Source organism: Psittacula echo, assembly GCF_963264785.1.
Source record: "Psittacula echo genome assembly, chromosome: 7".
Lineage (NCBI taxonomy): Eukaryota > Metazoa > Chordata > Aves > Psittaciformes > Psittacidae > Psittacula > Psittacula echo.
In genome coordinates, this window is record NC_137740.1 from 51,401,944 (window position 1) to 51,428,824 (window position 26,881).

The 26,881-nt window shown below is 42.1% G+C and overlaps 1 protein-coding gene across 5 annotated transcripts; it reads left to right on the forward strand.

Annotated features, from left to right (window-relative positions):
- The first annotated feature begins 4,136 nt into the window (after nucleotides 1–4,136).
- Nucleotides 4,137–23,871, forward strand: TRA2B (transformer 2 beta homolog). 5 transcript variants are annotated; one of them, XM_080622694.1, is made up of 10 exons: nucleotides 4,180–4,277; nucleotides 9,864–10,098; nucleotides 10,407–10,540; nucleotides 14,514–14,676; nucleotides 15,468–15,656; nucleotides 16,886–17,001; nucleotides 17,864–17,947; nucleotides 21,728–21,787; nucleotides 22,515–22,588; nucleotides 23,472–23,871. In XM_080622694.1, the coding sequence occupies exons 2-10, from the start codon at nucleotides 10,075–10,077 to the stop codon at nucleotides 23,480–23,482; spliced, it is 855 nt and encodes a 284-aa protein (XP_080478820.1). In that variant the 5' UTR covers nucleotides 4,180–4,277; nucleotides 9,864–10,074; the 3' UTR covers nucleotides 23,483–23,871. The 5 variants fall into 5 exon arrangements, with proteins under 5 accessions (XP_080478819.1, XP_080478820.1, XP_080478821.1 ...); XM_080622695.1 differs by lacking the exon at nucleotides 4,180–4,277 and adding an exon at nucleotides 4,316–4,851; XM_080622697.1 differs by lacking the exon at nucleotides 4,180–4,277 and adding an exon at nucleotides 4,912–7,228.
- The last annotated feature ends 3,010 nt before the right edge of the window (nucleotides 23,872–26,881 follow it).

A 26,881-nucleotide genomic window follows, 5' to 3' on the forward strand; every position in this document is an offset into this window, starting at 1 on the left:
ACCCGGCACTCGCGCAGGCTCCTCCCGGCCGGGGCGGAACGGGGCTGGGCCTGGGCCCTCAAGCTCCAGCGCGCTTTGCCTTGCGTTGCATACCTTTCGCCTCCGTTCCCTGACCGGCCGCCGGGGAGGACATCGCCGGCAGCCATCCGACCCTTTGGGTCTCATCCGACCCTTTGGGTCTCCTGCTCGAGCCCTGCCCGCTCTGGATTGAGTTGTGTTGCCTGCAGCAGGCTGGGTATCCTGAAGCTGCCTGATGTCCAGTTGTGCTTAATTACCTCATACCTGTGTGTAGATTTGATTATTAATTTTATTACATCTTATTAGAGAACGTTTCATACATACATTCACACCTTTATGGATATGTATTTATATGTAGCATAGATATGACATATTTATATCTTATATATGACTTACACATGACATGTAGGGATATATATACACATGTGTATATATATGCATGTGTATATAGATCTACTCATGTATGTATACCCCTACATCTGTATATATATAAACTATGCAAAAACAAGCCTTGGAGGCAGTTGAAGCAACTTTTAGAGTTCCTGACTGTTCTGTGTGCAGCTGTGCATAGGCCCGCTGATGGGAGGTAGTGCTGAGACACAGGATTCGAGCCATGTGTTGGTGAAGGCAGCTGCAGGATCCAAATCCTCAGCGCTGCAGGAGGAACAGCAGCGTACACAGCTTGCTTTCTCCAAATCCTGGGCTGCTTTCACTTCCAGTGGAATATGGAAACACCAGAGCATGCTTTCGCCTGCCTGGCTGCACAGTCCCAGCCCTAGCCGTGCATTGCTGCGTTGTTGTCCCTGAAACAGGTTAAGTAGATTAAAGAATCTTCTGTAGGTGCCACAGAGAAATTCTCATACTTACCTTGCTCTCACAGGTACAGGTCAGTCTGTTTAAACTCCTCTGCCTGTTCTGACACCTTTCCCGCAACTGATCCATGTGCAAAAGATTGTTTCATTCAGGTTAATTAAATTGATTTTAATCCCCAGTTTCATACAGCAAGTAGTATCACTAATAATCTCAGTCAGAACTCTTCCCCGGTCTTTTAGAATGGAGAGAGCTTAAATAATAGCAGCCTGGAGAAAAAAACCAAAGAACCACTGCAAGTCTGGAACCACATGATCTCATAAGGCTGTGTAGGACCCCTACAACCCATGGCATGCCCACATCCCACTTGCGGCCCTGCAGTGTCACCTATCAGATCATTCACGGCTCCACTGCAGCGATGGAATCTTCCCACCATGAACTCCCCAGGCTCCACTCCCATGAGTAATGCAAGATGATGAGAAATTATTATTTTGACAAATAGCAATGCTTACTCAGGGGTTGCTAATTCTTTGGCATTTGCTTACTGAATTGCAGGCTATATAAAAAAAAAAACCCACACTTCTGAAATTTATGGAAAGATTTATTTTGTTTTCAGTGGCACACTCTGATTCCAACGTGTCTGCAGCTGCAGAGCCAACCTGACAGCTCCCTGCTCCCCCTCCGCCCCTCCTTGCCCCCGCAGCACGCCAACACGCTTGCTGGAGCACACAGAAACCACATTAGGAAGTGAGCCAGCTCAAAAATAATCAGTGAACCAGCATTAGACACTTGCTGAAAGAGCAAATGGAGATGAGCACAGAGAGGACAGTCACTGCTTGATTGCGAGTCGTGTCTAAGCATGCTCTGAAATTAAGAGTGCATGACCTGAGCTGTTTGTAGATTTTGAGGTATCTCTTCTGAGGAATGAGTTGCCTCTGAAGATGATGTAGCATGTGTGAGACTGTTACTTTAACTGCACAAGTGGTTTTTATAACCTCTGCCAGGAATATGGCTGTGGAGAACACAGTCAGGAGTCCCACAAATGCATATTCACGCTGTAGAAACACAAGCTGGGATTGGCCCAGACAAACCAGAAAGCATGTCTTGAATTCAGTTGCGTAACCAATATGAAGAGAAAGGAAGAGCTGCATCTCTGAGTGCCTCCCTCAGCAGGGAGATAATCTCCTTGGGATCATCTCACACATGTGCGTCACTGTTGCAAAGGCCAAGAACAGGGGGGTCAGATGTTTGCTGAAAGGTAGGATTGCTTCAGTAGCTCTTGCTTGACCAAGTTTAACTATGAATAGAAAGGATCAGAGCACTCTCTGATCACCTGTTCCTTTTCCTTTGTGCCCTGTTCTCCTGCTCAGAGCATCTTCATGAGCCCTGGGGACAGCGGAGCTGCAAGAGGCCCTTGCTCCTAGCAGACTTCAGCCAATTTATCCCCAGTGGTATCTCCTCAGTCCTGCTGGTGAAGGGGAACAGCTTGAGGAGGGGTGATCAGACCAATGCCTGGCTCTGCAGTGAGTGTTGTCAGCAGAGGTTTTGCTTTTACAGTCACAGGACCCTCTCTGAGGGTTGTGGATTACTTAGCTTTATACAGACCAAGAGGATGGAAAATAAATGCCATTAAACTTTCTGCACCAAAAGCAAACCAAAGGAGATCCCTGTAGAGTTCAGGCACTGTCAGTCAGAACTATTTGCTGCACGTTTTGGAGGAGTGATATGGTTTCTAAAGACAACCCGTAACTTCAGTGTCATGCTCCTGAATGTTAGCCAGCTTTGGAAGCTCATTTCAAATGTCTCTCCCCGACCCTTCAGTACAGGATGCTCCTTTTCTCCCTTCTCTTACAAGCAGCATATAGGAAAAACTGATTTTCCTGAGCTCAAGTCCTCAATGATTCAACAAACACGTGGTGCTTTCTGTGTCTCTGTCCTGCCACACTTGCTTGTGACTTTGTACAGCACAGTGTATCACTAACTGTGCTGTAACAGCAGCAAAGCATGGAGATGAAGCCATTGAAAAGTGGTATTAAAAAAACCTTGCGGTATCTCTATATCAGCAAAAGCCTTCCTCTTTGGTTGATACATTTATCTTTGTGTTCTGGGGCTGGGAGGCAGAAGGGCAGCTGAGCAGCCTCCAGCTTGTCTCTTCTTGTGAGTGTCAAAGTTAATGGAGCTGGAATCCCCCTGGGCGTTTCAGAGGCCATCACCTGGAAATGTGCAGCGCGGGAGCTGCTCATCACACAGCACAGCTACCAGCGTTTAAAGCTATCAGTCAAATTGCTGTCTTCACTTTACAGTGTGCCACCAAGCTGCTGTCTGGTGTTTTCAGCTTTACTGTTCCAGCACGTTGCTGCCACCTCTTAAATGTGTGGCAAATAGCGCTGGGAATAAAAAAAGCCACAGTTTGAACAGGTACTGAGGTGTTCAACTCTCTACCTTGCTGCTCGTTTAACAGCACAAATACAGGTGTGTGCAGAGCATTATTCCAACTCTCACTATACAGGGAATGCATTCAAGTGAAGGGAAATAATTGCTGCTGGCGTGTCAGATGGTTTTGGGAGCTGCCACGGAGTGGGAGTGCATCCTTTAGCAGCAGTGCATGGGGTAATCGGTGCACTGGGATGTGCTGACGGGGTGTGATGACTCTTCCGTCTCCACACTTCAACCCTTGTGCAGTGCCGTGGCTTCAAGAGCACTAGGTCAGCGTTTTACTTAAACTGAAGGGGTGTATTTTAAGTCGGTGTATTTTAAGTCACAGCAATCCTCTCCATTTGGGCGTCCTCGTTTAATACCTGCACAATCAGAAGCCGCGCAGACCCTTTGTGGACGATGGTGCTTTACTCGTGCTGCCTGTCTTGCTAAGGTGAAATAAACCGTGGCAGCCAGAGCGATGGAGAAAAAGGCGTTTGTGTCGCTTCTTGCAGGGGAAGGCACGATCCCAGGACAGAGCCCCGGTGACTGTTCAGTGATGCTATGCTGCCATCGCGTGGGCACTTTAGAAACATCCCAATCTTCACTCCCGACCTGAGCTAAACTGGCGCTCTAACACTCTTGGCAATCTCCTCCGCTTACAGTCACAGCGAGGTTTTTAAACCGGCACGACCTGTGTGAGGAGAACCTGGCTTTGCCCGCAGCCTCCCCTGGCCGGGCGGGAAGGCAGGACCGTCTCCACCCGGCTCTGAAGGGGTCCGGCCGTGACCCGGCACCGAGCAGCGACCGATCCCCTACGGGCAGCCACCAGTAACAGCCACAGCCTCCATCGCCGGGGGAGGGCGGAGCTTCCCCTCACGGGCGGAGGGGGCGGGCCCCGGAGTCCGCGCGCGGGTCTCGTCACTTCCTTTGCGGAGCGTGCTGGCGCTGGGGACGGTTGTGTCGGCGGTAGCGGTGGGGAGCGGTGCGGCGGGACGATGAGCGACAGCGGGGAGCAGAACTACGGCGAGCGGGTAATACATGGAGCCTGAGCGCGCTGCCCGGCCGCGTCCCGTCTTCCCTCCCCACTACACTCCTCCGTCTCTCTCCGGGCGGTGCTTCCCCTCCTCACCCCCCGCATCCGCCGTGTCTCCGTCCTGAGGCCTGGGCGGAGTAGGTGGCGGGTGAGGAGGCCTCCGGCGGGGGAAGATGGCGGCCGGCCCGGCGGGGAGGGCGGGCGGCAGGAACGCTGTAGGCTGCCCGCCCGCCGGCGCGCTCCGTGGAGTCTGCCCGGCGCCATCTTGGGCTGGTGACCGGGCGCGCCGGAGACTGGGACAAAATGGCCGAGGTCCGCCCGCTCGTCTCTCTGCGGCCGGGCTGCTGCGGCCCTGCCCCGAGAGTGGCGGGACACAGGCTGTGACGGGGCCGGCTGCCTCCCGCCGTGGGTGCGCGGCCCTTCAGGCCCCTCCAAGTGCGCAGCCGGGCTGCGGCTGGATCAGCTGGTGCCGTGGTGCCTCCTCTATTCCACCAGTCCGGTTAGGGTAGGCAAGGAACGTCCTGGGCTGGTAATCTGAGCCTTTGTTGTAAGCTCACTGCATTTCGCTTTGGGTGAGATACCTTGTAAATTTGAGCTCCGATTTGCTGCTTCTTGCGCTCGCTTTGTGAAACATTAACCCTGCTTCTTGATGCAGTTTCAGCCTTTCATCTGGGTGGCTTGGTCTGTAGGTGTGATGGCAATAGTCGAAGGGTTAAACCTCAAACAGAACGTGCTCAGAGCTAGGGCAGTCTCTTTGCTTTGTGAAACCTGCATAGCTACTGCAAGATCTTACTGCCTGGATGGAATTTTACTAATACTGCAGTAGATGACTTGCTAAGCTTCACATTTGTGATGTGCATCTGCAGTACAGATTATCCATAGTTGGTTTTGCTTTAGTGAATCAGTCTTGTTTTGCTTTGGGGTCTTTAATTTTTACTACAACACATGAGTGCAGCAGTAGTTTAAATTTTAAACTTTCGAGGTTCTGAGCACAAAATTGCAATGGCTGACTTTGAATATGGCGCTTTCTCATTCAGATTCACTGTAGTAAGTTTTATTAGTATGACTACTTCTACTTCAAGGGAGGTTAGGCTAGAAGAATATAGTTTCAAGAAAGCTAAAAATGCCAGATGAAAATGAATGCTGAAAGGTAGGGATTAAAGACTCATGGATTAAAACTCATACCACCCCCAGTAATGACATTTCATTAATGTCATCGTGTCACTCGTACAACTGGTGTATTTTTAGTGAGGGAGTATTACTTCTGACTTGCTCAAGATGGATTTCTGTGTGTTAGCTTTTTTAAAATTGGTTTAATTTCAGTTAGGTTACCAGTTTAAGATGGTAGCCTAACTTTAGGAGTTTGGTTTAGTTTTCAACAGGAATGAGTGGAAATGTTAATAGCAAAGTGTCTTTGAACCATGATTATGCAGGGTATGATAGGACAGCAATTATTGTCCCACCTGCTTTTCTATTTTATCTTTTCTATACCTTTATTTTAAGAAAAGCTCCATCATGTGCAGGCAGTCTTCACCAAGGCTTAAAATGAGTTATGCCTGAACTTTATGAATCATAAGCAGATTCTATTGCCAGTGTTACTGATGATGATTTTTGCTTATTGAAGGCTTATATTTTACTGAGTCAATGGCTTTCTGCTTTTTCAAGCTGGAAACACTAAGGTCTCTGCAGAGTAGAAACAGTGTTTGGATAAATAATCTAGGATATGACTTTACAACTGTCTGTTAAGCTCTTCCAAGTCCGTGCTGCCAAGAAGAATTGTGCTCCTGAAAACACGTTCCTGCTTTCTCCCTTGTGCTACTGTTTGTATAGTCAGTCAGTCAGATCTGGGAAGTTTCCAGCTGCATTGCTTTGCAGGCTTGACTTGATTGTGTAGCCACGAGTCCTAATCAGCATTGGGGATGAAGAAGAAATACCAGGTCCTTTCACAAGTAATGGGGCTTGCTATTTTGACAGCAGCCCAAACTCAGATGGGCTTATGTAACAGTTTAAAGACGACAAAATGAAGGGAGAAGAGAAAAATATCCGTGGTCAAATTCTCTTTTACAGTTTGTACTCCATACTGGGATTAAACTCTAGAAGTTCTTTGGTTTTTGTTTTTTTAGCTGAAAATACTATAAATTGTTGAATGCTGCCAATACTTCAGATACTAAAACATGCTTAAAATACTGTCAGAATGCTGTGATAATTGCCATGTTTTCCTAAGTCACTTTTATTTTGATTTCATTCATTGAAATTGTGCTCATTGAAGTGCATGTGATCCAGGCATGGAAGGGTTGGAAAGACTAGTTAAAGGAAGAATAGTGAGTCTCATCCTATCTGTTGGTTAATAGTGATGGTGATTACTTGGTATGTGTCTGATCAGAAACTATTTAATATGGGAGTCAGGTAGTCAAAAAACATTGTTTTGTTTTTTGATCAGAGTAACTTGAATAGTGTAAATGCTTAATCTGCAAATCTGCTTACAAGGTACTTAACACATACGTTTCCAGAAATGCTGTTTTTGTTACTAACTCATGGAAGAAGGTCTAAAGAAACAGTTTGGGAAGGTTAGAAGTAATCTGATAGCTTGATGCCACTAAAAGATTAGGGCATTCTCTGTCTTCCTCCTTCATCAAGTGGCACTTGATCTGACTTCTTGGTGGCTGATTCAGTGCCCTAAGCTGCCAGAAAGCAGTTTGTTCATTTCCTGCCAGTTTGGTGCGCTGAATGAGCCCTCAGGGTCAGTGCGGAGGCAGCTGGGCTTCCATGCTCCTAGCCTGTGAGCTTGATTTTGGGTTTTCTCAAAATACATTCTTTTTTCTTTTTGGCAGAGTTTGGAAACTGTCACGTAAAGGGGTTGTTCTGCTTTCCCTCCCGAGTGGATTCCCAGCTGCCCCCAGCAGTGATCTGATCTGGTGATCATGTGCTTCAGGGGTAGAGAGGCAAAGGGTTTGTTGGATGGATTGCTAAATTAAGTAGTAGAGAGGTTGAAGGAATGTGAAATTGTCATAATTGCACCTTGAATACATTGTCTGCAGACTTGGTAATGTGCGAGTCTGTACCTTGCTTTGGGAAGACAGGTGGATATGCGTAAGTTCATAGGGATTTAGGATTTTTTTAAAGATACTGTTAATTTTATTTGCTTGTATCTTACATTGTTAACTGAAATCTGTAGCTTGTATTCCCATGGGAAAAACTGGATCTCAGAAGTGTGAACACATGGTCCTCACATACCTTACAGCTGCTGCAGTCCATGGAAATCTTTTCTATCTACTATCCCCAAAGTAATCCTTCTGCTGTGACATTTTCTGCTCATAGAGTAGATGAATGTGCTTAGAGGTGTTAAAAAATTACCATCCCTACAGTATTACACATTGGTTTTAGTATGCTTTAACTATGGAAAGAATAATTTGGAAACCACAGACCTGGACTTCAGAGCTTCCACCTGGATTCAGGAATGCCTGATGGAGGGGAAGAAGTGTTGGGAAAGATCAAGGGATCTGGTGGTTTTTAAAATCCATGCTTCACAATCTCAAGGTTATTAAAAAACAGTTATTTAATACTGAAAACCAGTCTTGATCTGCCTACCAGTAGTGTTTCAATACAGACAGGATAAAAAGGTTGTTTCTTCTGTTGTCTTCTGTTTGTCATGAGGAGACCCTACTTGGGCATTTAAGAAACACAAAACAAACCTTGAAACACACAAAGCAAAACATCAAAAAGTAGAAAAGTAAAAGTTATTGAAGAGAATAGATGTTTTTACAGATGGTAAAAAAACCCAAAAGAACTCTCCAAGTGAAGTGAGCTATGAGAATAGTTTATGGGAGCCCTCAATGGGTGCAGTATAATGGGGTGTAAAGGAAATTTGGAATGCTGCAAGCTCCCCCAGTGCTTGAGATTTTGGGTAGGAAGGATTTCCTGGGGTGGGGAGGGTAACAACTTTGAAATTTTAGGGCTTATTACTAGTTTTAGTAATATCTGGAGCAGGTGAGGTGCCCTGAATTCCTTTAAGCCGGGAAGTAATAAAGAAGTGGCATAATCGTATTGAAGATAAAGATTTCAAGAGACTTCTAAAACTCTGAGAAGGGTATGGGGTATGTTTACAGTCAAGATCCTGCTGCTTCCCTCCCATCCTGCATTATTTCTTGCATCCTTTCAGTATTAGACCACCAGTATTTGGACATGGCTCCTTCAGTCTGGCCTGAGTTTGTCAAGAGAGTTAGGTTGTGTGAAGAGAGCATTTTTCCTCAAATGAAGAGCAGGTGTTGGTTTTTAGCCTTTCTTCAGTCTTGCTTTAACTCTTTAAAAAGAGTTGAGGACTTATTATGGTTAAATTAATACATTCAAGTAATGGGTTTAGGTTAAATTTGTTATTTATAACTTAGCTCTATTGCACTGCCCTTTGCAGATTAGTATATGAGAGAGCTATAGTTTAGAACACCTCCTTACACATTGTGACAGAGAAGAATGTCCTTGACTTTGTTGCTCTTTTAATTGAAAATCTGCTTTATCCTGCAAGTTGTGTCCCCCTAGTATTGTATGGTAGGCAATTGTAAATGGTTAAACTGTTTTGAGTTGTGTGGAAGTGGTTTAAGCATGATTGAATTGGGGTCAGCAGATGAGTTTCTGAGAATGTCTTTGAGTTGAATGTTCAGGTTTAAGAGGTGTTACAAAGATTTAAGAAGTTATTTTTATTTTGTGGTACTCTAATGGTGTTAGTGAGCATTCGTGATCAGAATTGACACAAAATCTAGAATTGTTTGGTTTTAGGGGGGGAAAAGTCAAATTCTGCTACTGATTTTACATTTTCTCTTAATATCTGGAAATAATACCTTCCAGCATGCTCAAACTGAGTGTTTTGGCCATGTGACTGAAGTTAATATACTGATTAAAAAAAGAGAAGCTGAAAATGCTAATTAGGGTATGTCATTACCAGAGAAGATTTCAAATAAATAGTAGAGGAGATGGGATATTATTGTATAACAGTGTTTGTGCATATTGCACAGAATTGAATTTTCAGTCAGTGGAAAATGATGATTTACTTGGAAGCACGAAGCCTGCATGTGTAATCATGCTTGTGCAGGCAGAGTAGGCGTGAGTGTGATCATAAACCTTCAAATTAAGCCTAAACTGCAAGAATATCCCAAAAAGTAATATAATTGTAAGTCATTGAAGGACCAAATGCATTGTGCTTTCTGCATTCTAAAAGCACTTCAGTCACCTGTGGCCGCACTAGGGACCTTACTCAAGTCACTCCTTGTTGATTTTGTCTTAAGTATGTGGCTGACAGTGAAGTATTTTGACTTTCCTAATGCTAGAATTCATTAGTTGATATTCAGTTGATCCACTGTGCATTTGCTATTAAATGCTGGAATAACTAGCAAATTCAGTTACTTAGTACTAAGTTAAACTGAATTGACTGAATCTGTTTATAAAATAGTAGGGCGTTTGGTAGATTCAATTCTTGAACTGCATATAATAGTAAAAGTCCACAAAACTTTTTTTTTTTTCTAGTTTCAGTTTTGGCACTAGATTTTATCCTGGAGTTCTTAAATATTCTTCATCCTGTTCTTTTTCTATTAAGGTTAATGTTGAAGAAGGAAAATGCGGAAGTCGCCATTTGACAAGTTTTATAAATGAGAATTATTTGAAGCTCAGGAATAAGTGAAGCTGAAATTTGAAAAAAAAGAAAGTGAATGCATGCTAATTATCAGACCAGAAGTCCCACTTGTAGAATATTGAGCAATTTGTGTGAAGTGGGGAAGATGAAAGAAGTCAGAATTTGAAACGGAAGAATGAAGAAAAGGAATAAAAATGAAGTTAAGATAAGAAGTAATCTGGAATCTGAAAGCACTACGCTAAGTAATTACTAGTCTGTTTATGTGTCCCTGTATATTTTGCTAAACATGCATGCATTATCTGTTTAATAGCAAAACTATATGCAGGGTAAAGAAGTGTCTACCAGGAAAGAAAAAAAAAATCTTAAAAAAAAATCTAGGCAGTTCTAATGCCAACTGCCCGGACACATAGATGTGAATTTTTACCTTTTATTTCACTGGAGCTTGTTTACAGACCTCAGGTAAACAAGAAATTGTGTACAAATTAGGCTTTCAATATCTGCGTGCAGGAATCCCGTTCTGCTTCCAGAAGCGGAAGTGCTCATGGGTCTGGCAAGTCGGGGAGGCACACTCCTGCAAGATCTCGATCTAAGGAGGATTCCAGGCGTTCCAGGTCAAAATCTAGATCCAGGTCTGAATCCAGGTGAGTTTACTTCTTTTACCTCTTCCTCCTCTTCACAAGTCAGATCGTTATGTCACAGGGGAACTGAAGTCAAATTTAGCCCAATTTTGTTTCCAGAGACAACTGGTGATCTGTGGACATTGGGCATATTTGGTTTCAGGATTTGAAAAGCTGAACTATCAAGTTAGATCTTCCTGCAGCTTTTCCTGTACAAGTTACATAGACATGTATCTTTGCTGCTACAATTTGGAGGTGGCATGCTTTTTAAGTCTTATAATAATGGCTAGTTTTCTGAGCATGAAGTGCTACTAACTCTAGATCTTAGTTTTTCTCAAGATCTTAGTTAGGTCACATTAATGTGTTACATTTTCTTACTGGAAACAGTGGTGTTTCTGGAGTACTTAATGGTATATTCCATGAAAAAGAAGCAGTAGAGAGAAGTGTGAATCTCAACAGACATCTGTCTGACCTTTTAAATAATAGTAATTTACCAGACTGGAAAGCTTTAAAGACTAGATGGCTTTCCTTGCTCTCAACAAAGTTGTGGAGAAAGTAGCTTGCTTATTTTACTTGTTACGTGGTGATGCAAATGTACACTCTGAAAATGCCTTCTGCACTGTATTACCTATCGTTACCTGCTAAACTAGCTGTGTGCAGTGACAGAGTTCTCTTAAAACTGCTAAGACACATAACAGACATTTCTAGACTATCAGCATATTTTATAAGACTGTAAACATCACTGCTGGCCACTTTACCTTGGCTTTAATAGGTGTGTCATGTAAGATGTACTTATTAAATAAAGAATTGAAAGGTAGCAAAGCCTGTAAATGGGTGAATGTTGTTATTTTTATAAATAGTCTAGATAGTTGAGTGCTGGTTATAGAAATGAATGTGTTCATAGTTTTATTCATTCGTAAGCACTCAGGTTAGAAAATGTGGGTTTCAGCAGTGGGGTTTCCAGCTGAGCTGTTCACAGTATACTACTTATGTGTGTAAGCAATGAATTAGGTGTGCCAAAGCCTGGGGGTCAGGCTGAGGAATGACAACACTGGAACATACTGTGCTATTAGCAATCACGCATGATGGAAAATGCTATCAAATACTGTGTTTAGATCTCCTTGCAAGATCAAAGTGATACATCTGAAAGCCTTTTGTGAGAAGGAAAATACCTGGGAAATTTTGATAGCAAAGGGAATGGGTTGTGGGGCTTTTTTTTTTTTTTTTTGTTGCATTTCAGGCACAGTCACAGGTTTCAAATTATGCACTTGGCAATCCCTATAGTACAAGAACAAATGTGTTAAATTATTAAATACTTGGTAGAGTAATACCACTTTATAGAGTATGAAATTGGAGTGACCTCTGGAATTGACCGTAGCAAGAGATTCATTGGACAGTTCAGGAAGGGCCCAGTCCAAAATGTTGCTCAAGGCAGAGTCAACTCTGGGCTCAGACTATGTTCTCAGGGCTTGCTTTATCCAGTTAGGTTTTGAAAACCTCAGAGGATGGAGACTGCAAAACACTTCTGAATTTTAAAATAATAAGCCAGTCAGGACCCAGCCCAGCATGTCCTTCTGCACCTTAATCCACAGCCCTAGGGATGCCATATTCTGTAAAGCACCATGTTTCTCACTTGCAGAATAGTACTGTATAAGAATGTAGTCACAAATTGTATAAAATGCTGGAAGAAGCAAATACAAGATAGAGAATTTACAGGAGACCTAGCAAATCATATATGATAAATCGACCTTTAACTGGTACCCTGGCAACTGACTTGTTAGTTTTTGATGAACAGAAGTAGAAGCTATGTCTGCAACAGCTTCCTGAGCATTTAACAGCTGTCTTGAAAATGCAGTATATATACTTCAAGTATTTCCAGCCTTTGGCAGAGCTAGAGTGTGTTCATTGGCAGAATTGTGTCAAGGCACATACTTAGAACCAATATATATTTATCTTTCTTCAGTGCTGTCTCATGTTTGAATATGATCACAAACAAGTCATTTAACCCTGGCTCTCACCAGAGAAACAACCTTGTGAGCACTTTTATATTTCTTGATGGTTTCTGTTGCAAATGTACTTCTGAATGAACAGCTTTATAAATTAAACTTTGATTTGGGAACAAATCTGTGTCCTGGCATATTTATCATTTGGGGTGTGGATATACTTGATTAAAAAACCTGCTCTTTTGATGTTTTCATTAGCAGCATAGCAAGCTTGTTATTTTTCGTTGACTGTGAAGTCTAAAGAATTCTTAATGAAGGAATAGGAGTTGTCAGCTGTGGTGACTTCACAATAAAGCAGAATAACAGCAGTATGACATTTAAGGCAGCAATATAAGCAGTGCCTATATAAAATGAGCCTTGTTCTCTTGCATAATGATAATCTGATCTAGAAGCATCCAGATCTTGTTCAGTGTAATTAGTGTATTCTGTTACCTGGAACCGTCAGTTCTGTGTTTGCCTTTTTTCTTCTATGTCAGCGGTTGAAATGTGACTGTATCTGTTGAGCTATTATTATTGCTGTCTTTCCTGCCTCAAGGAAGTTCTCTCTTTTTTTGCTTTCTGTGGCAAAAAAAAATAACTTAAGTCTTTCTAAATACGTAGTTAGTAGTGTTGTAATGGGACATGCTAAAGTCATTTCTCCTGGTTTTTTATATATATATATATTTATATATATGTATATATTTCAAATTTAAGACAAAACTTAGCTGGCCCACTTCATACAGGGCTGAAGGCATTTTATTTTTTTTAAGGAGGCCGGTAATGTACAGAGTATATATGTACAGTTTGGCTGTCTGATGCCACTTAGCTAGTGAGAAATCCTGACTCTGGAAGAAGCTGGTAAGTGCTCAGGAGTAAAAATGGGTGCAGGTTAAGAGTTTCACTCATGCCAAGTGTAGTGGTGGTGTAGGTACTGTGAAATGTGGTTGATCAATGATGGTAGCTTATGGTTTTGGTCAGTACTTAACTACCTTGGCTTTCACAAACTAGAGGAAGGACGTTTAAGATGTAAACAGAAGTCTGAAGATTTAACAATTTATGATTAGGAGCCCTTGAATATGAAACTGCTTATTGCACTTCTTAGCCTTGCAGCGATTTCCTTTGTAGTTGTGTAGAACGCAGATTATTCAGTGACTGCCATCAGCAGGCCAAGGTCAGGCATTACATTCCAATTTAAGTGCCTGTCCAACTTTTCAATTAAGATTGTTTGTTCTGGGAGGGCTAAGGGTTTAGGAGAAGGAATCAGAGTGTTTCAGAACCTCATGTCCGCAGACGTAGTGCTGTCAGAAGATGATTCTGGAACTGTTCTGAGGCATAGGCTGAAATTGGTGAGCACCTTTGCCTAAATACACTTGAAGTGTGAACACATAAACGTTCACGAACAGCTAATGTGAAATAAGTTTTGAAATACCAGAAGGTAAATAAGTCTACTACAGCTTTTCTTCAGTTGTATTAAGCTCTGTTTTGGGGGCATTTGCCAGACTTCTATGTTTTTAGTTCTGCACTGTGTAAAAAGTATACCTGCTTTTCAGTGACACTGAAAGCAGTGCTAGTCTGGGTGCTAGAATAAGCAAAGCGTGCATCTCTGCAATTCTGCTTGCTTTATGTTAAGTCATATTTACTCCTGTTCTCTTTTTGTGTTAAGTCTTTGAAAGAAAGCCACCCCAGCTATTTTTACTTAAATGCTAGAGTAAATGCTGTGAAGATACTGTGTGAAACCAAGATAGTCTCGCTAGAGAAAGTTATAAGCTATAGGGGAATTAAAAGTTAATTAAAATGGAAGTTGAGGTTCCTGTTCTGCAATAGAAATGCTCTGAGCATCTACAATAATCTAATTGTAAAGACTTAGCACACTGTCCTTGAGAGTAGTGACTAAATAGGTTACAGCTAAATCATGTGGTACTGCAGGTTTTTGGGAAAATGGCTCTTTTTGTGTGTGAGCATCTGGCTGAATTTTTGAAGGGTTAAACCCAACACTATACTTTTCTTTCCCTCAGATCTAGATCAAGAAGGAGTTCCCGTAGACACTACACAAGATCACGCTCTCGCTCCCGCTCTCACAGGAGGTCCAGAAGTAGGTCTTACAGTCGGGATTATCGGCGGCGACACAGTCACAGCCATTCACCCATGTCTACTCGCAGACGTCATATTGGAAACAGGGTATGTTTGTTACCAAAGATGGCTCTTGCGTAGTCCTAAGTACCTCCTGTAATCACTTAGCTGGGGTTTCCCAGAAAAACGTTCTGCTTCAGGTCTATTTAAAAGATATTGTTGAGTTTAATGGTCATTTAGCTTTTGATAAGCCATGGATCTCTGTAAGATCATTGGGGATTGTGGGGTGGGGTGTCTTCTTTGTCTGGTTTTTAACAGATGCCTTTAGAAGTGATTCAGTGCCAACAGCTGTCACTATACCCACAGTAATAAATGAGTGAATACATGCAGCAAAGGATGGGGGTAGAACGAGGGGAGAGAAACATTTGTGATTTTATTGATTAGAAAACCTGGGAAACTAAAATTTCATTTCATTAAAAGCTGTTTGGATGGCATCTTTATTAAATGAGCATGCAAGCCAGTTTGCTTTTAGCTGCTTTGTCGACACAGGCAGCTGAGCGTGGTGTGGTTTGTGCTGAAGTGAGGGAGGAAGTGGTAACTAACACAGATGAAGATGTGATCCAAGTCTGTGTGTGTATATATAAATCTCCACAGTGAACAGTCATAAGCTAGCCTTTGGAGGGAAATTTCTTTTAAATGCGGTACTTATGTGCTGTAATGGTAGTTCGCACAGTACATGAGAAATGCAAAGTATTTTTGTGAAAGGAGGCTTGTGAATCTGTAAGCTTAACTGTAGTAGTGTCTATTAGCAGATTAACCCAGCCTGAATTGCATCAGTATCTTTGTTGTTGTTTTGTGTTGAAGATTTTATTCTAATACCTGTCTGCACCTTCCTTTAGGCAAATCCTGACCCAAATTGTTGTCTCGGCGTGTTTGGATTGAGCCTGTACACCACAGAAAGAGATCTCAGAGAAGTTTTCTCCAAGTATGGTCCCATTGCTGATGTTTCCATTGTGTATGATCAGCAGTCTCGGCGTTCGAGGGGATTTGCATTTGTGTACTTCGAAAACGTTGAGGATGCTAAGGAAGTAGGTTGGGGTACAGTATTATATGGAATGATTGCTGTGTTCTCACGTGCTAGGATGTATATTCTATAGCCTGGGGAAACTTGGGGCCTAAGAAATATTAGGCACCTCATAATAAATGTAGGAGTCCTAGTTCAAAAGATCTACTCCGTATCAGAGGAGAGGGTGGAGAAGCATGAATAATGGTCCCTGTGCAGGCTGAGCTGTTTTGCAATTCAGAAAAGCAAACTTCAGGCTAGCCATAGTGCAAACTATGCCAATAAGGAAAAGAAAATAGAAACACAGGCTCTGTTTTAATTACAATAGTTTCTTCCTAACTCCACATGTGATCTTAGTTTTACAGGCATGTTCAGAGTAGACCAGGCAGCCTTTTCGGAGCATTCTGGGAGTGCTACTGTGCCTTCTGCTGACCTCTAGTGCTTCAGTCTGAAAGCGGCAGCAGGGTGGAATCTTTTTCAGAAAAATAAAAGGCCAGGCTGTATGTGTCAGCCTCAGTACAAGAAATTATGGGATTTGTGTTTACAAATGAATGAACAGGGAATTCTGTATGCAGTGGGTGTAGAATTCTATGCTCAGGCCAGCTGTTGGAGAGTAGCATGCCTATGGGCGGTAACTAGGCTTATATTCTGCATAAGTTCCATTATTTTTAGTCTCTAGTGTAGTCTTTTTCCAAATTTGGTTTGAAGGCTTCCATGTTAGGTTGGAGTTTTGGATGTAGGTCCTGCTAATTGGCAGAAAAAAAACAGTGGGTTTTGTTTGGTTTTTTTGTTTGGTGTTTGTGGGTTGGTTTGTGTTTTTTACATCAGATTTACTTATGACTCAGATACTACTATATTTGAGATTATGGTAGGTTTTGAGGATGTATTGGAGGAAAAAGTCTTAACAGTGCTCCTTTGTGAACTTCTAAAAGCTTTGCTTCATGTTGTGTGCTGGAGTGTTTGCATCTCCATAAGTATGTTTGAAAGTTCCTCTTAATCATATTAGAAACAGATATATTGAAACAGTTATGCAGTATTAGTCACATTTTTGGTGGTTACTGAACCTTACATCCAGCTGGCCTAGAATGTCTTGCAGTTTATCTTCAGTGTTATGTATAAGGCATAAGTGAAACTCAAGATGTACATCCTGAGCCACTTTAGGACTTAATACTTGAAGCAGTGGTTGTGTGAAGTGAAACTTGTATTGGTAATAAAGTTCATACCTGCAGCCAGTTGTATTTTATCACTGTTCAGGCGAAGGAACGTGCCAATGGAATGGAGCTGGATGGAAGAAGGATCCGGGTAGACTTCTCCATAACCAAAAGACCTCATACACCAACCCCTGGAATCTATATGGGAAGACCCACTTAGTAAGTTACTTGTGTGGATTTATTTCCAAATAGGTGTGGGATAGGATTAGTAGTCTTGTGACAGCCATCAGTAGTAATGTGTATCTTTCCACCTCTTCAGATACAAGGGGTTCATTTATATAGCACTTACCAGTGACTGGTCGAGGGCCAGCCTGGATTACAGTGAGCAGAAACTTGGATTCCTTAGTTACATGGCCCAGACATAAGCTATCTAAGCATTTAAATAAGTCTGTAGTAAGATTTTTGACAACTTCTAAATTATTTTAAATTGTTGCCACACGTACTTCAAATATTAATGTCTTCTGCAAGCTCAAGTTTTCAAGAATGAATGAACAAGTACTAATTGAGCAGCTGTGTGGCACAGTTTGCCTGTCCACAGAGTGCACTTTAAGTCAAAAGTTGCAAAGAATTTAAATTTCCCCAAGTAATTTCGCAGTTGTTTTCCCACAACATTCAGCTTATGGTACTAGTGGTTATGTAGTTAATGTTTTGTTGAGACTGCAGATTATTTTTTAATCAGAAAGTTCTTCCAAAAGGAGCTTTCTGAGAGTTAAAAGCGAATGAAGAGTTGTCACAGAATGGAATTCTTTGTGTGCCTGTGATACCAAAAGGTTAAGAGGTTTCAGACCAAGGAGGAAAGTAGCTGTCTTAAAGTTCAAGCATTTTTAAAAAGCAGTTATTTAAGGCGTTCTGTTTCCATCTGTACTGGTGTGAGTAGTCCTGCTTTCCCACTCATTTCAGCTGTGAGAATGCAAGGTAATAATATAACCCAGTTAAAATGTTGTGACTGTATGTCTACTGAAAAGCACTGCAAACAATATTAATGCTTTATATTTTATTAAATGTAATTCACTGCTTGTAGTGGCAGCTCGCGACGACGAGATTACTATGACAGAGGGTATGACAGAGGGTATGACGATCGTGACTATTACAGCAGATCATACAGGTGAGGCAATATTTGTAATATTCGACTGCTATTTAAACTGTGCTTTCTCATCTACCTTTCCACATACATAAGTGTAAAGCATATGTATGTATGCCAAAATAATTTTGGTCTCACTGTCTGTCTGGAATCTTAACTGTGAAACGTTTACCAAAATGACTGCTCGGTACAAATCAGATTGGTCAGATTGAGAAGCTTTTGCGACGTTTAACCTGTGGCATGAGTTAGTCCATAATGTTTGTTTAATCTACATTATGTTTTGAAAAAGTGTGTTGTCTGTACTCTGATTTAAAATAATCTTCTGTTAGTTCATCTGTTAGTGCTGAAATGGTGAGAACACAGGTGCAGATCTAATATTTGAATTAGTATTATAGTGTGAACTTAACATTTTGAGTGTAATGTAGTAGATAAATGTGGGAAATTCAGTGGTCACTTGTATTCCCTACTGAAAATTATGGCACCTCAAACGTTGCCAAAGATAAGGGATCAGGGATTGGAACATTGTGTTCTATATTGGACGTTTGCATTAAAAAAAAAAAAGGTGGTTTTTAACATACTCTGTCAGGTTGGATGCGTGTGTTTTACTTGTAGGACTCCTATTTATGTCTGTCTTTGGTTTAAACTTCTGTGTTTGATGGCATAGTAGTAAAGTTGATAGAAAATCTCTTTTTTAATGTTGATAGAAAACATGGTTGTTGTGTGATTGGTTTAGTGATAGAGCAAGTTTGTCCTCTGCATTTTCCATTAAGAGTGCCAAGAAGACTTGTTCCCTGTGAAATCCTGACAATTTCTGTGACACTTAAGTTAGGAGTTAGTAACTCTCAACACAAAGATAGGAGTTAATTTTTTCTGTCTGCAATTACTAAATGTTCCTGTAGTTGCAGAATTCTATAGTAGTACTTCCTAAGTGGTTTGCAAAGCTTAAATTAGAAATGAGTGCATTTATGATTGTTCCCTCATAGCAACTGTGTATTCATGGAAATACATGAATTCAAATTGCATTGTCATTTTATAGCTTAGGGACAAAAGAAATAAAAAAATAAGTTCTAAGCTTCCAGTATTCTCTCCTGTTGCTTTTGTAGGCTAAGACTTAAATATCATCTTTATGCTGATATTGGTAGCTGTATGGTCTTGGTATTTGACCAAGGGAAGCTGTCTCTTCCTTCTCCTACTACTGCTTCCAGCTACTTCTCCTTTCTGGGTTTTCGGCATTGCTTCTGATCTGTTTTTCCTCTCCCTGCCTTTCTGTTGTCACTTAAATCAGGTGCCTTGCTTCTGCAGTGCTTCAGTGCTGCTGGGGACAGGGAGGGGATCAAAGTGCTCTATATCACCACAGTGAACACAGGAGACACACGTTCTGCCACATATGAGATGCAGTGATAGGCTACTTGTCTGCCTCTAGCAGTCCAGGTTTTGGGAATACCAGAGGTTCAAATGTTTTGGAGAACTGTAGCAGCTAAAAATCTGAAGTTGATAGTGGGCATAGCACAACCCAGATGTGTTGTATGTAGGCTTTAAGATGGCTCTTCAGTCAAACTTCCAGTTTGTTTCGGAGCACAAGGTACAGAAGCTTGCTTGGAATAGTTAATATAGCCTCATCTCAGTTACTGTACTGAAAGGAATTCACTGAAATCCAGTGGATAAATTAACTGAAGCAGCTTGCCAGAGTGTTGGGGAACAGAAGACTTGCAACATAATCTGCTAAGCTCTTTGTTAAGTGGTGCTTCTAGCTTGCTTCTCCCACTTCCCGTGTTTTCTATGTGGTTCTGATGTAAACCTCTTGGAAGGGCAAAGTCACCTAAGGACCAGCAGAAGATGCGCTCTGCAGTGTTTGGTAGGAGTTTTATGCCACTATTCTTCACAGTACAGGTTTCTTTACTCTTTCCTAAAGGATCAGTCAGGGTGTACTGGTTATCGTTGAAATCTGTTGCTTGCATGTCCTTAAAGTGTAATTTATTCCTTGTTACGTTATGGCATGACCCCAAGTCTTTAAGTGCTTAAGTGTTACCTTTTTGATTTCTGATGGTGAACAGTGGTTCAGATGTTCATAAAACATTATCAGAAGTTGTAATTACATCAGTTCTGGGTGCATGCTAGTGAAAACAATTGCAGACTGTGATAGTGGGTGAACATAAAGAGACTACATGCATGAGATGAGGAAGAGCAGACTAGTAAGTAGCCATGCTGCATCCCAAGGCCAGGTTGGACAGAGCCTTGGGTGACATGGTGTGAGGTGTCTCTGCCTATAGCAAGGGGGTTGGAACTTGATAATCTTAAGGTCCTTTCCAACCCTAACTATTCTATGATTCTATGCTAGAAGATGGGCTACTGCAGTTAGGGTACTAGTCTGAGTGTAGCTTACCAGAATTCCCAGCTATGCTCTGATCCAGCTCAGTGAGGCAGTCATGTGTTGGGCAACGTTCTGACCTTCCTTCATGTTCTCCCATCCTGTGTGTGTTGTGAACTAGGGCTTTGGCATGGAAATACTCAAATATTGACAATTCCAGCAGAGGTACTTCCCATTTCCTATGTTTAGTGGAAAAAAAAGGAGGTGAAAAGAAAAACCTCAAGACAACCAAACACCCCCACCCCCCCCAAATGTGTTATAGCTCACTGCAGAACCTTTATAATGTTTCTTGATAGCAGATACTGAAGCAGTAAATGTAAGCCACAAATGGTTTTTGTGTGGCTACGTTTTTATCCTGCAGATAATGGTGGTTTGAGGGAGAGAGGATAGTGTTTGGTATGTTGTGCGTGCTTCCTTAAGGAAGTTAGAATTGTTAAAGATGCAGTAGAGCATTGCATACTAGTACTCCACCCTAGAAAATCAATTGGTAACAGTTACTTTGCCTTCCTTGCCCCCTGTGCAGTGAAGCCTTTAGGGAAATACAATTTCAGATGGGAATTGTCATGTTAAAACTTCAGCTTCTTGTTGTTGCTGTGGGATGCTTAATCTTGTCTGGAAAAATGTCTGTAAAGTAAAGAATAACATTAAAAAAACCCAACTGGCACATTGACTCACTACCAAATGGAGAAGACATTAAAAATAGTAATAATAATTAAAAAAGGAGACCTGCTGATTGCAAGTGTGGTGTTTGGGGGCTCTTGGTCCTTCATCCGATTTGCAGCCTTTTTTGATGTGCTGTGAGACATCTCTGGCAGTGACTGTTCCATAATCCAAACTTGATTTAGTCTCCTGGTAATGCTCTACTGTATCTAGATCTGTGGCGGTACCAGCCCAAAGGCTGTTAAATACTGTAACTTACTGTTTCAGTTCTCAGCGGCTCTTAAATCAGTAGAAGTTGTATCTTAAATGCCCTCGTTTAAACATGACTGTGAAATGTTAAAATGTAAGGATGTGGAACTTTTCCCCCTACCTCCCCCTTGAAATCAACTTTTTCCTCAGGAGAGTGAATTGATGTTGCTACTTCAAAAAAAAAAGTAGATTTGCTTGCCTCAAGCAGGTAAGCATCTGAGAATAGAAGTGGCCTTAGAAGCGAAGGGTACCTACCAATCTTGAATTGCTGCTCGTTGAAGAGTATGACATTGTGAAATAGAATATTGGTGAGGTGGAACATTAGTCCTCTTTGACTGCTCCTTGCCACCAAGTTTAGCCAGCTCATTCCAGGAATACATAATGAAGTCATTCAACATTATTCAATGTAGGAACCAATGTTTTCTTGTCTTTGTTATTTTCTTATGCTTGATGATGCTTCTTGCTTGTACAATGAACTTTTTGTTTGTTTCTAAAATTCAAAAACCATTCTGCTTTTGTATTCACAGAGGAGGTGGCGGTGGTGGCGGAGGATGGAGAGCTGTTCAAGACAGGGATCAGTTTTACAGGTATAATAGGAAAGCTTTTAGTGTCTGGTCATCAGTGGGAAATACATATGGCATTTACTGAGTGTTCTATGACTCAACCCTCAGATAGGCTTGATTCTTTAAACAGAAACTGGGTGGATGCTGAGCACTTGCAGCTCTTCGGTGAGCAGTGTGATTCATTGCAAAGGTTCCTTCGTTGCTGTGTAAAGGGGTCAGGTTAGTACAGGGACAGGTTAGCAAAGGAAAAGCTTTGTGATTTATGCCAAGATGTTAGTGTCCTGAATTAAGCAGAATGAGCCAAGAAAACACAAAGCTTGAGAGAGTGCCTGGATTAGAGGGATTTGGGGGTGAGGTTGGTTGTAGCAGTGACTGCTAGTCAAAGAAACTCTTCTGTCTTGGGACAAATAATTTAGATTTAAAGCTAAAGTGTGACTTGGCTTGTTTGAGATGCTCCTGGCTTGAAGCACTAAAATGGCATTTAGTCAAATTGTGAATGCAAGAGAGCTTGTATTTCTTCTGTTAGCCCAAAGTAATACTACTCTGAAATGGTAATAAAAAGAGTATTAAGAAAATTCAAATGCTTGCTTTGTTATCCAGTAGAAATATTGATGAGTCATTTATGTGCTTGTTAGCTTTCCCAGGTATACTCTTGATACCAGGATGGGGTTAGAGGTATCAACATAAAGCTGCTGCAACTCATCTGCCACAGGCTTTAACAAAGGGATTTTTCTGTCACCCTCTTTGACAGGAGGAGGTCACCATCCCCATATTACAGCCGAGGGGGCTACAGATCTCGATCCAGATCTCGATCCTATTCACCTCGTAAGTAGTTGCAGAGCTTGCATATCAAAAGTAGATTCCCTGCACTTTGCCTGAACAACAACTGTGGAGCTTTAGTGTCCATACAGACTATTTGACTTCACTGTGGTTATTTTTTTTCTTTTGAACCACAGTTCCCTTTCATGTTTCATTGAGCAACTGGCAACCTTGAGGACAGAGCAAATATTCAGTTTGCAAATAAACCAAACTAGATAATACCACTTGTTAAAAAGTCTGAGGTACCATTTCTTTCTCCGAAACAGGAAAACAGGAGTTTGTAGTATGTTGACAGTTTGGTTACCGCTAGGGCAGCAAGGTTGAATCCCCAAGCCTCATGTGTTCTAACACTAACACAAAATTTCCCAACATAACTTGTTAAAGAGGAGGTTAACTTCATGTGAGCTCCAAACAGTGCTTTTTTTCTTTTTACCCTGAATTGCTTATTTGCATGGAAGATAAAGCTGCATTTTGATGGCAGAAATGTAATAAACCACAGTAGCATTCCTAGCATAGTCCCTTTGTAAATGGATACAGAGTGAATGAATAGGTCGTGTTCTCATGTTTACCCTTTGTGTCCAAATGAAAACAAGTGTAACTGCTTTTACTGATCCATAGGGAAACTGGCCACCACAGAGTAGTTACAGTATGAATTCTCATTGTGCACCAATTCACATTGGCCCTGGGCACATGACAGGAACTGGGAGTTTCCTACACAAAGGAACTTAATGGTAGAACTCTACTGACTGCTTGAATTGATCATCGACAGATCACAAGATGTTTAAATTCAATGCAGATTTGAGGGGAGGCAGTGAGTTTAGAAGGAATCTTAAAATATCTGACAACCCTTGGAAGTCTAACAGTGTATGTATTTTGTCTTTTCTTCCAGGTCGCTATTAAAGCATGACATGTAGAGGAATTTCTAGCTCCAGCCTTTGAGTTGAAATTGCAAGTTTGTGGACAATATTTTTATTGTCTCTTCCATTTAAACAAGTGAACAGTGCCTAGTGAATAGGTGACTTTTACACCTTTTGTGAGGACTACTTCTGTGGTGTTAAATGCCGTTTCATTCTGCATATTTGTGTAGTTTGGTGCTTTGTTTCAAGTTGTGTTTTGAAAGGAGTATGTTTTGCATGTATTTTTTTAGGCTCCATTTTGACTCCTGAAAGGTTTCTATTGTAAAAACAAACATGTTCAGTTAGTTTTTTCTACTGATTCCAAGGTATTCTGAAGATCAAAACCTGTGTAAAATGCTTTCAAAAGTGAAAAATAAAATAAAAAGAAGTTTGTTTTTTCTTTTCCTACTTACTTTTGCCAAGTGTAAGTTATGGGTTGAAAACACATAGGAACACTTAAACTATGTATGCTGCAATAATGTTTAAAACCCAGAAGTAAAATTCACCCTAACTTTGTGTTGCTGGCTAGTTGTTCTCTAAATGTAATAGCTTCAGGTATGTAAACCCAGCACGTAGAGAAGTCTCTGCAGGAGCAAGAAACATCATTCAGCAGCACTGTACGCATGGAGCAAGACTTGTAACAAACTCTTGGTGATGCTGTTGAGCCTTGAGGTGGGTGAACTGGGAGCACTTCATCTCTTACAGACCTTTAAAAAGGAGAGAGCTTCAGTGGCAGTAAATGAGCATACGCTTAGAGAATCCAGTGAAATAACATTTAGACTACTTTGGTTTTTCTTATTTCTGATGCCCCATCCCTGGCAGTGTTCAAGGCTGGTCTGGATGGGGCTTTGAGCAACCTGGTGTAGTGGACGGTGTCCCTGCCCATGGCAGGGCGTTGGAACTGGATGAGCTTTAAGGTCCCTTCCAACCCAAACCATTCTATGATTCTTGATTCACTGATGATCTTCCTTCTAAAGAGTACATCTTTAACTGGATATGCAGCTAAAATTGTATATAACTCTCAAATGATGCTCTCCTACCAGGGTTAGTGCAACTTTGCCTACTTGGACTCATGAACTTAAACACTTAAAATTCTATGCAAGATTTGAAAGCATTGTTAAACAAGAACTTCCCTCAGCCTTGTATCGTAGCTCAATGGCCACCATGCATGGAGAACCTAGCAAAAAGGAGCAGTGAGATCCTAGGCTATATCCACCACTGTTCTCTCAGCTTTTCCTGTATGGTAGCTTCCATGCATTTTTTTTTTTTTTTTCCATGGACTAAGAGCAGTTTCAGGACCCTGTGGACCTGCAGCCTCCTGACCTTTTCTTGATGATTTCCTCTGTTCCTGTGTGGGAATGGAGCAGGCAGCTGCTCTCCATGTATTTCTGCACCATTTCTAATCAGGGGTTCCCCCCATCTTGCTGTGGTTTTCAGCTCGAGGTAGATCTTTGTATGGAAGTTTTCAGTAACTTTGGAGGGTGGTGGAAGGACAGACCAGTATGGCACATGATATTCCACAGGCTTACGAACTGTGGGTTTATGTGGTAACAAAATATTGACATCTGTCTGAGTACTATCTCACAAGTGTCCTGCTTTGGTTCTGTTATGTACTACTGAGCTGAAGGTTTTCATATGACTTACAAGAGCTTGCACTGGAGGATGAATGATCAGGAGCCTGTCCCTGCAGTCATCCTTTCATCAGAGAATTTAAAACATGGCTGTATGAGCTGCTGTGATGGCACCTGGCTATGAAGTGCCACCAAAGCCAGCACAGGTTGGGATTTAAGTGGTAAGCCTGTTTTACCCCCAAATTCTTTTTCAGTGGGAGCTACTGTAATAGTCCTGTCAAGCCTAACAAAACCCCTCAGAGGTAAATCCCCAGAGCAAGTGTTTATGTGCTGTCTGAGCTACATCTCATTTCTTTTATAGGAACCACCAGTCATTTGCTGTCCCATGAAGGCTGGATTGCACTGGTGGGTCTTCATGAGTTGTTTCTAAAGTCCATTTCTCATTTCCAGGGCCGGCACTGTATCACTCAGTTTGCTGTTCAGGAAGGTTAACTCTCAAGTTACCTATTGGCTTTAAAAGCTCCTGGGCAAACACTACACAGTATGTCTGCCGTATCGTGTGGTAAATCGATGCAGTTAGATTTGTGATCTGGTTGGTTTTTAACCTTGTGTTGGAGGATGTGCATTGAGCTTCCCACATTGGTTTGGGGTGAGTGCTTTCTGTGTGTGTGCAGAAATAGGGGTGTATTCATTTCTGTACTCAGAATTATGGTTTGTACAGATGTAGGGAAGGAAATGCTTTTGTTTTGCTCTCAGAAGCAGTTTGACAACTTCTGTGCAATCGCATGGAGCAACACACAGAAGAAATGAGCCCTACTTGCTGCACCTGCCTGCAGGGAAAGGCAGCTAGCAGCAGTACACCAGGCAGCTTAGGAAGGCTTTTACAAATACCTGGGTTTATTTTTAAATCCATGTTTTCACTGTCCCGAACAGAGCAGCACTGCAGCAGTAATTATTTTAACTGGATGAGCAGTAACATCCAGGACTGAGTTGCTATTCCCATTTACACGTCCCCTAGAGCACGTAGTGTGGCTCCTGCACTCAGAGCATCCCAAATCCCTGGGCCAGGTCCCCGCTCAGTGAGAGCGTTACGGATGTGTGCAGTTGTGCCGCTGGGAAGGGGGAGTCCCCCCCGCTGGAGCTGACCTTTCTCCTGCGCAGAGTGGCAGTCTGTTCCATCTTTTGACCACGTTTTCTTAGTCACGGTCTTACGCTTCCTTTGAATCACCCGGCAGGGGCTGACGAACGTGGAGCGAGCTGCTTTATGTTTTAGTAAAACGAGGATTTCACAATGCGTGGTGCAGTTCCAGGCAGCTGAGTTCAGTTGAGGGCTCGCTGCTGCCAGCAGAGCATCCTCCCACCCCTTCCCCGCACAGTGATACCTGGTACTTCTGGTACAGCTCGGACCTGCCGTGGAGCAGTGTCTGAATAAAAGCTTTTCCTCCACCAAGGGTACAAAAGGGAATGGAGGGGGGGTGTGTGTTGGTGGGTGCCAGTGCACCCTCAGATCTGTGTTAGAGCTGTTTCTAGGGCTGGGGAAATCATCAGCCTTGCAGTAGGGAGAGCCTTTTGTCTGGGTGTTTCCTGCTGCTGAATCACTCCCATTGCTTGTCAGTCCAGAAGAAAGCCCCTGGTCAGATGCTCCCTGTCGTGTGTAATGTTGCCCTGTTACGCGGGAATGACAGATTGCTGTGGTATGTGATGCACTTTGAAACCACGTCTGAATCACTGCTGGATGTCCTGATGCTCTGCCAGCATGTAGCACACATTCAGAGCAGGGGAAGGGGGGAGAAGCGTCCCTTGAACTTCAGCAGGAATCCCACCAGCAGCAG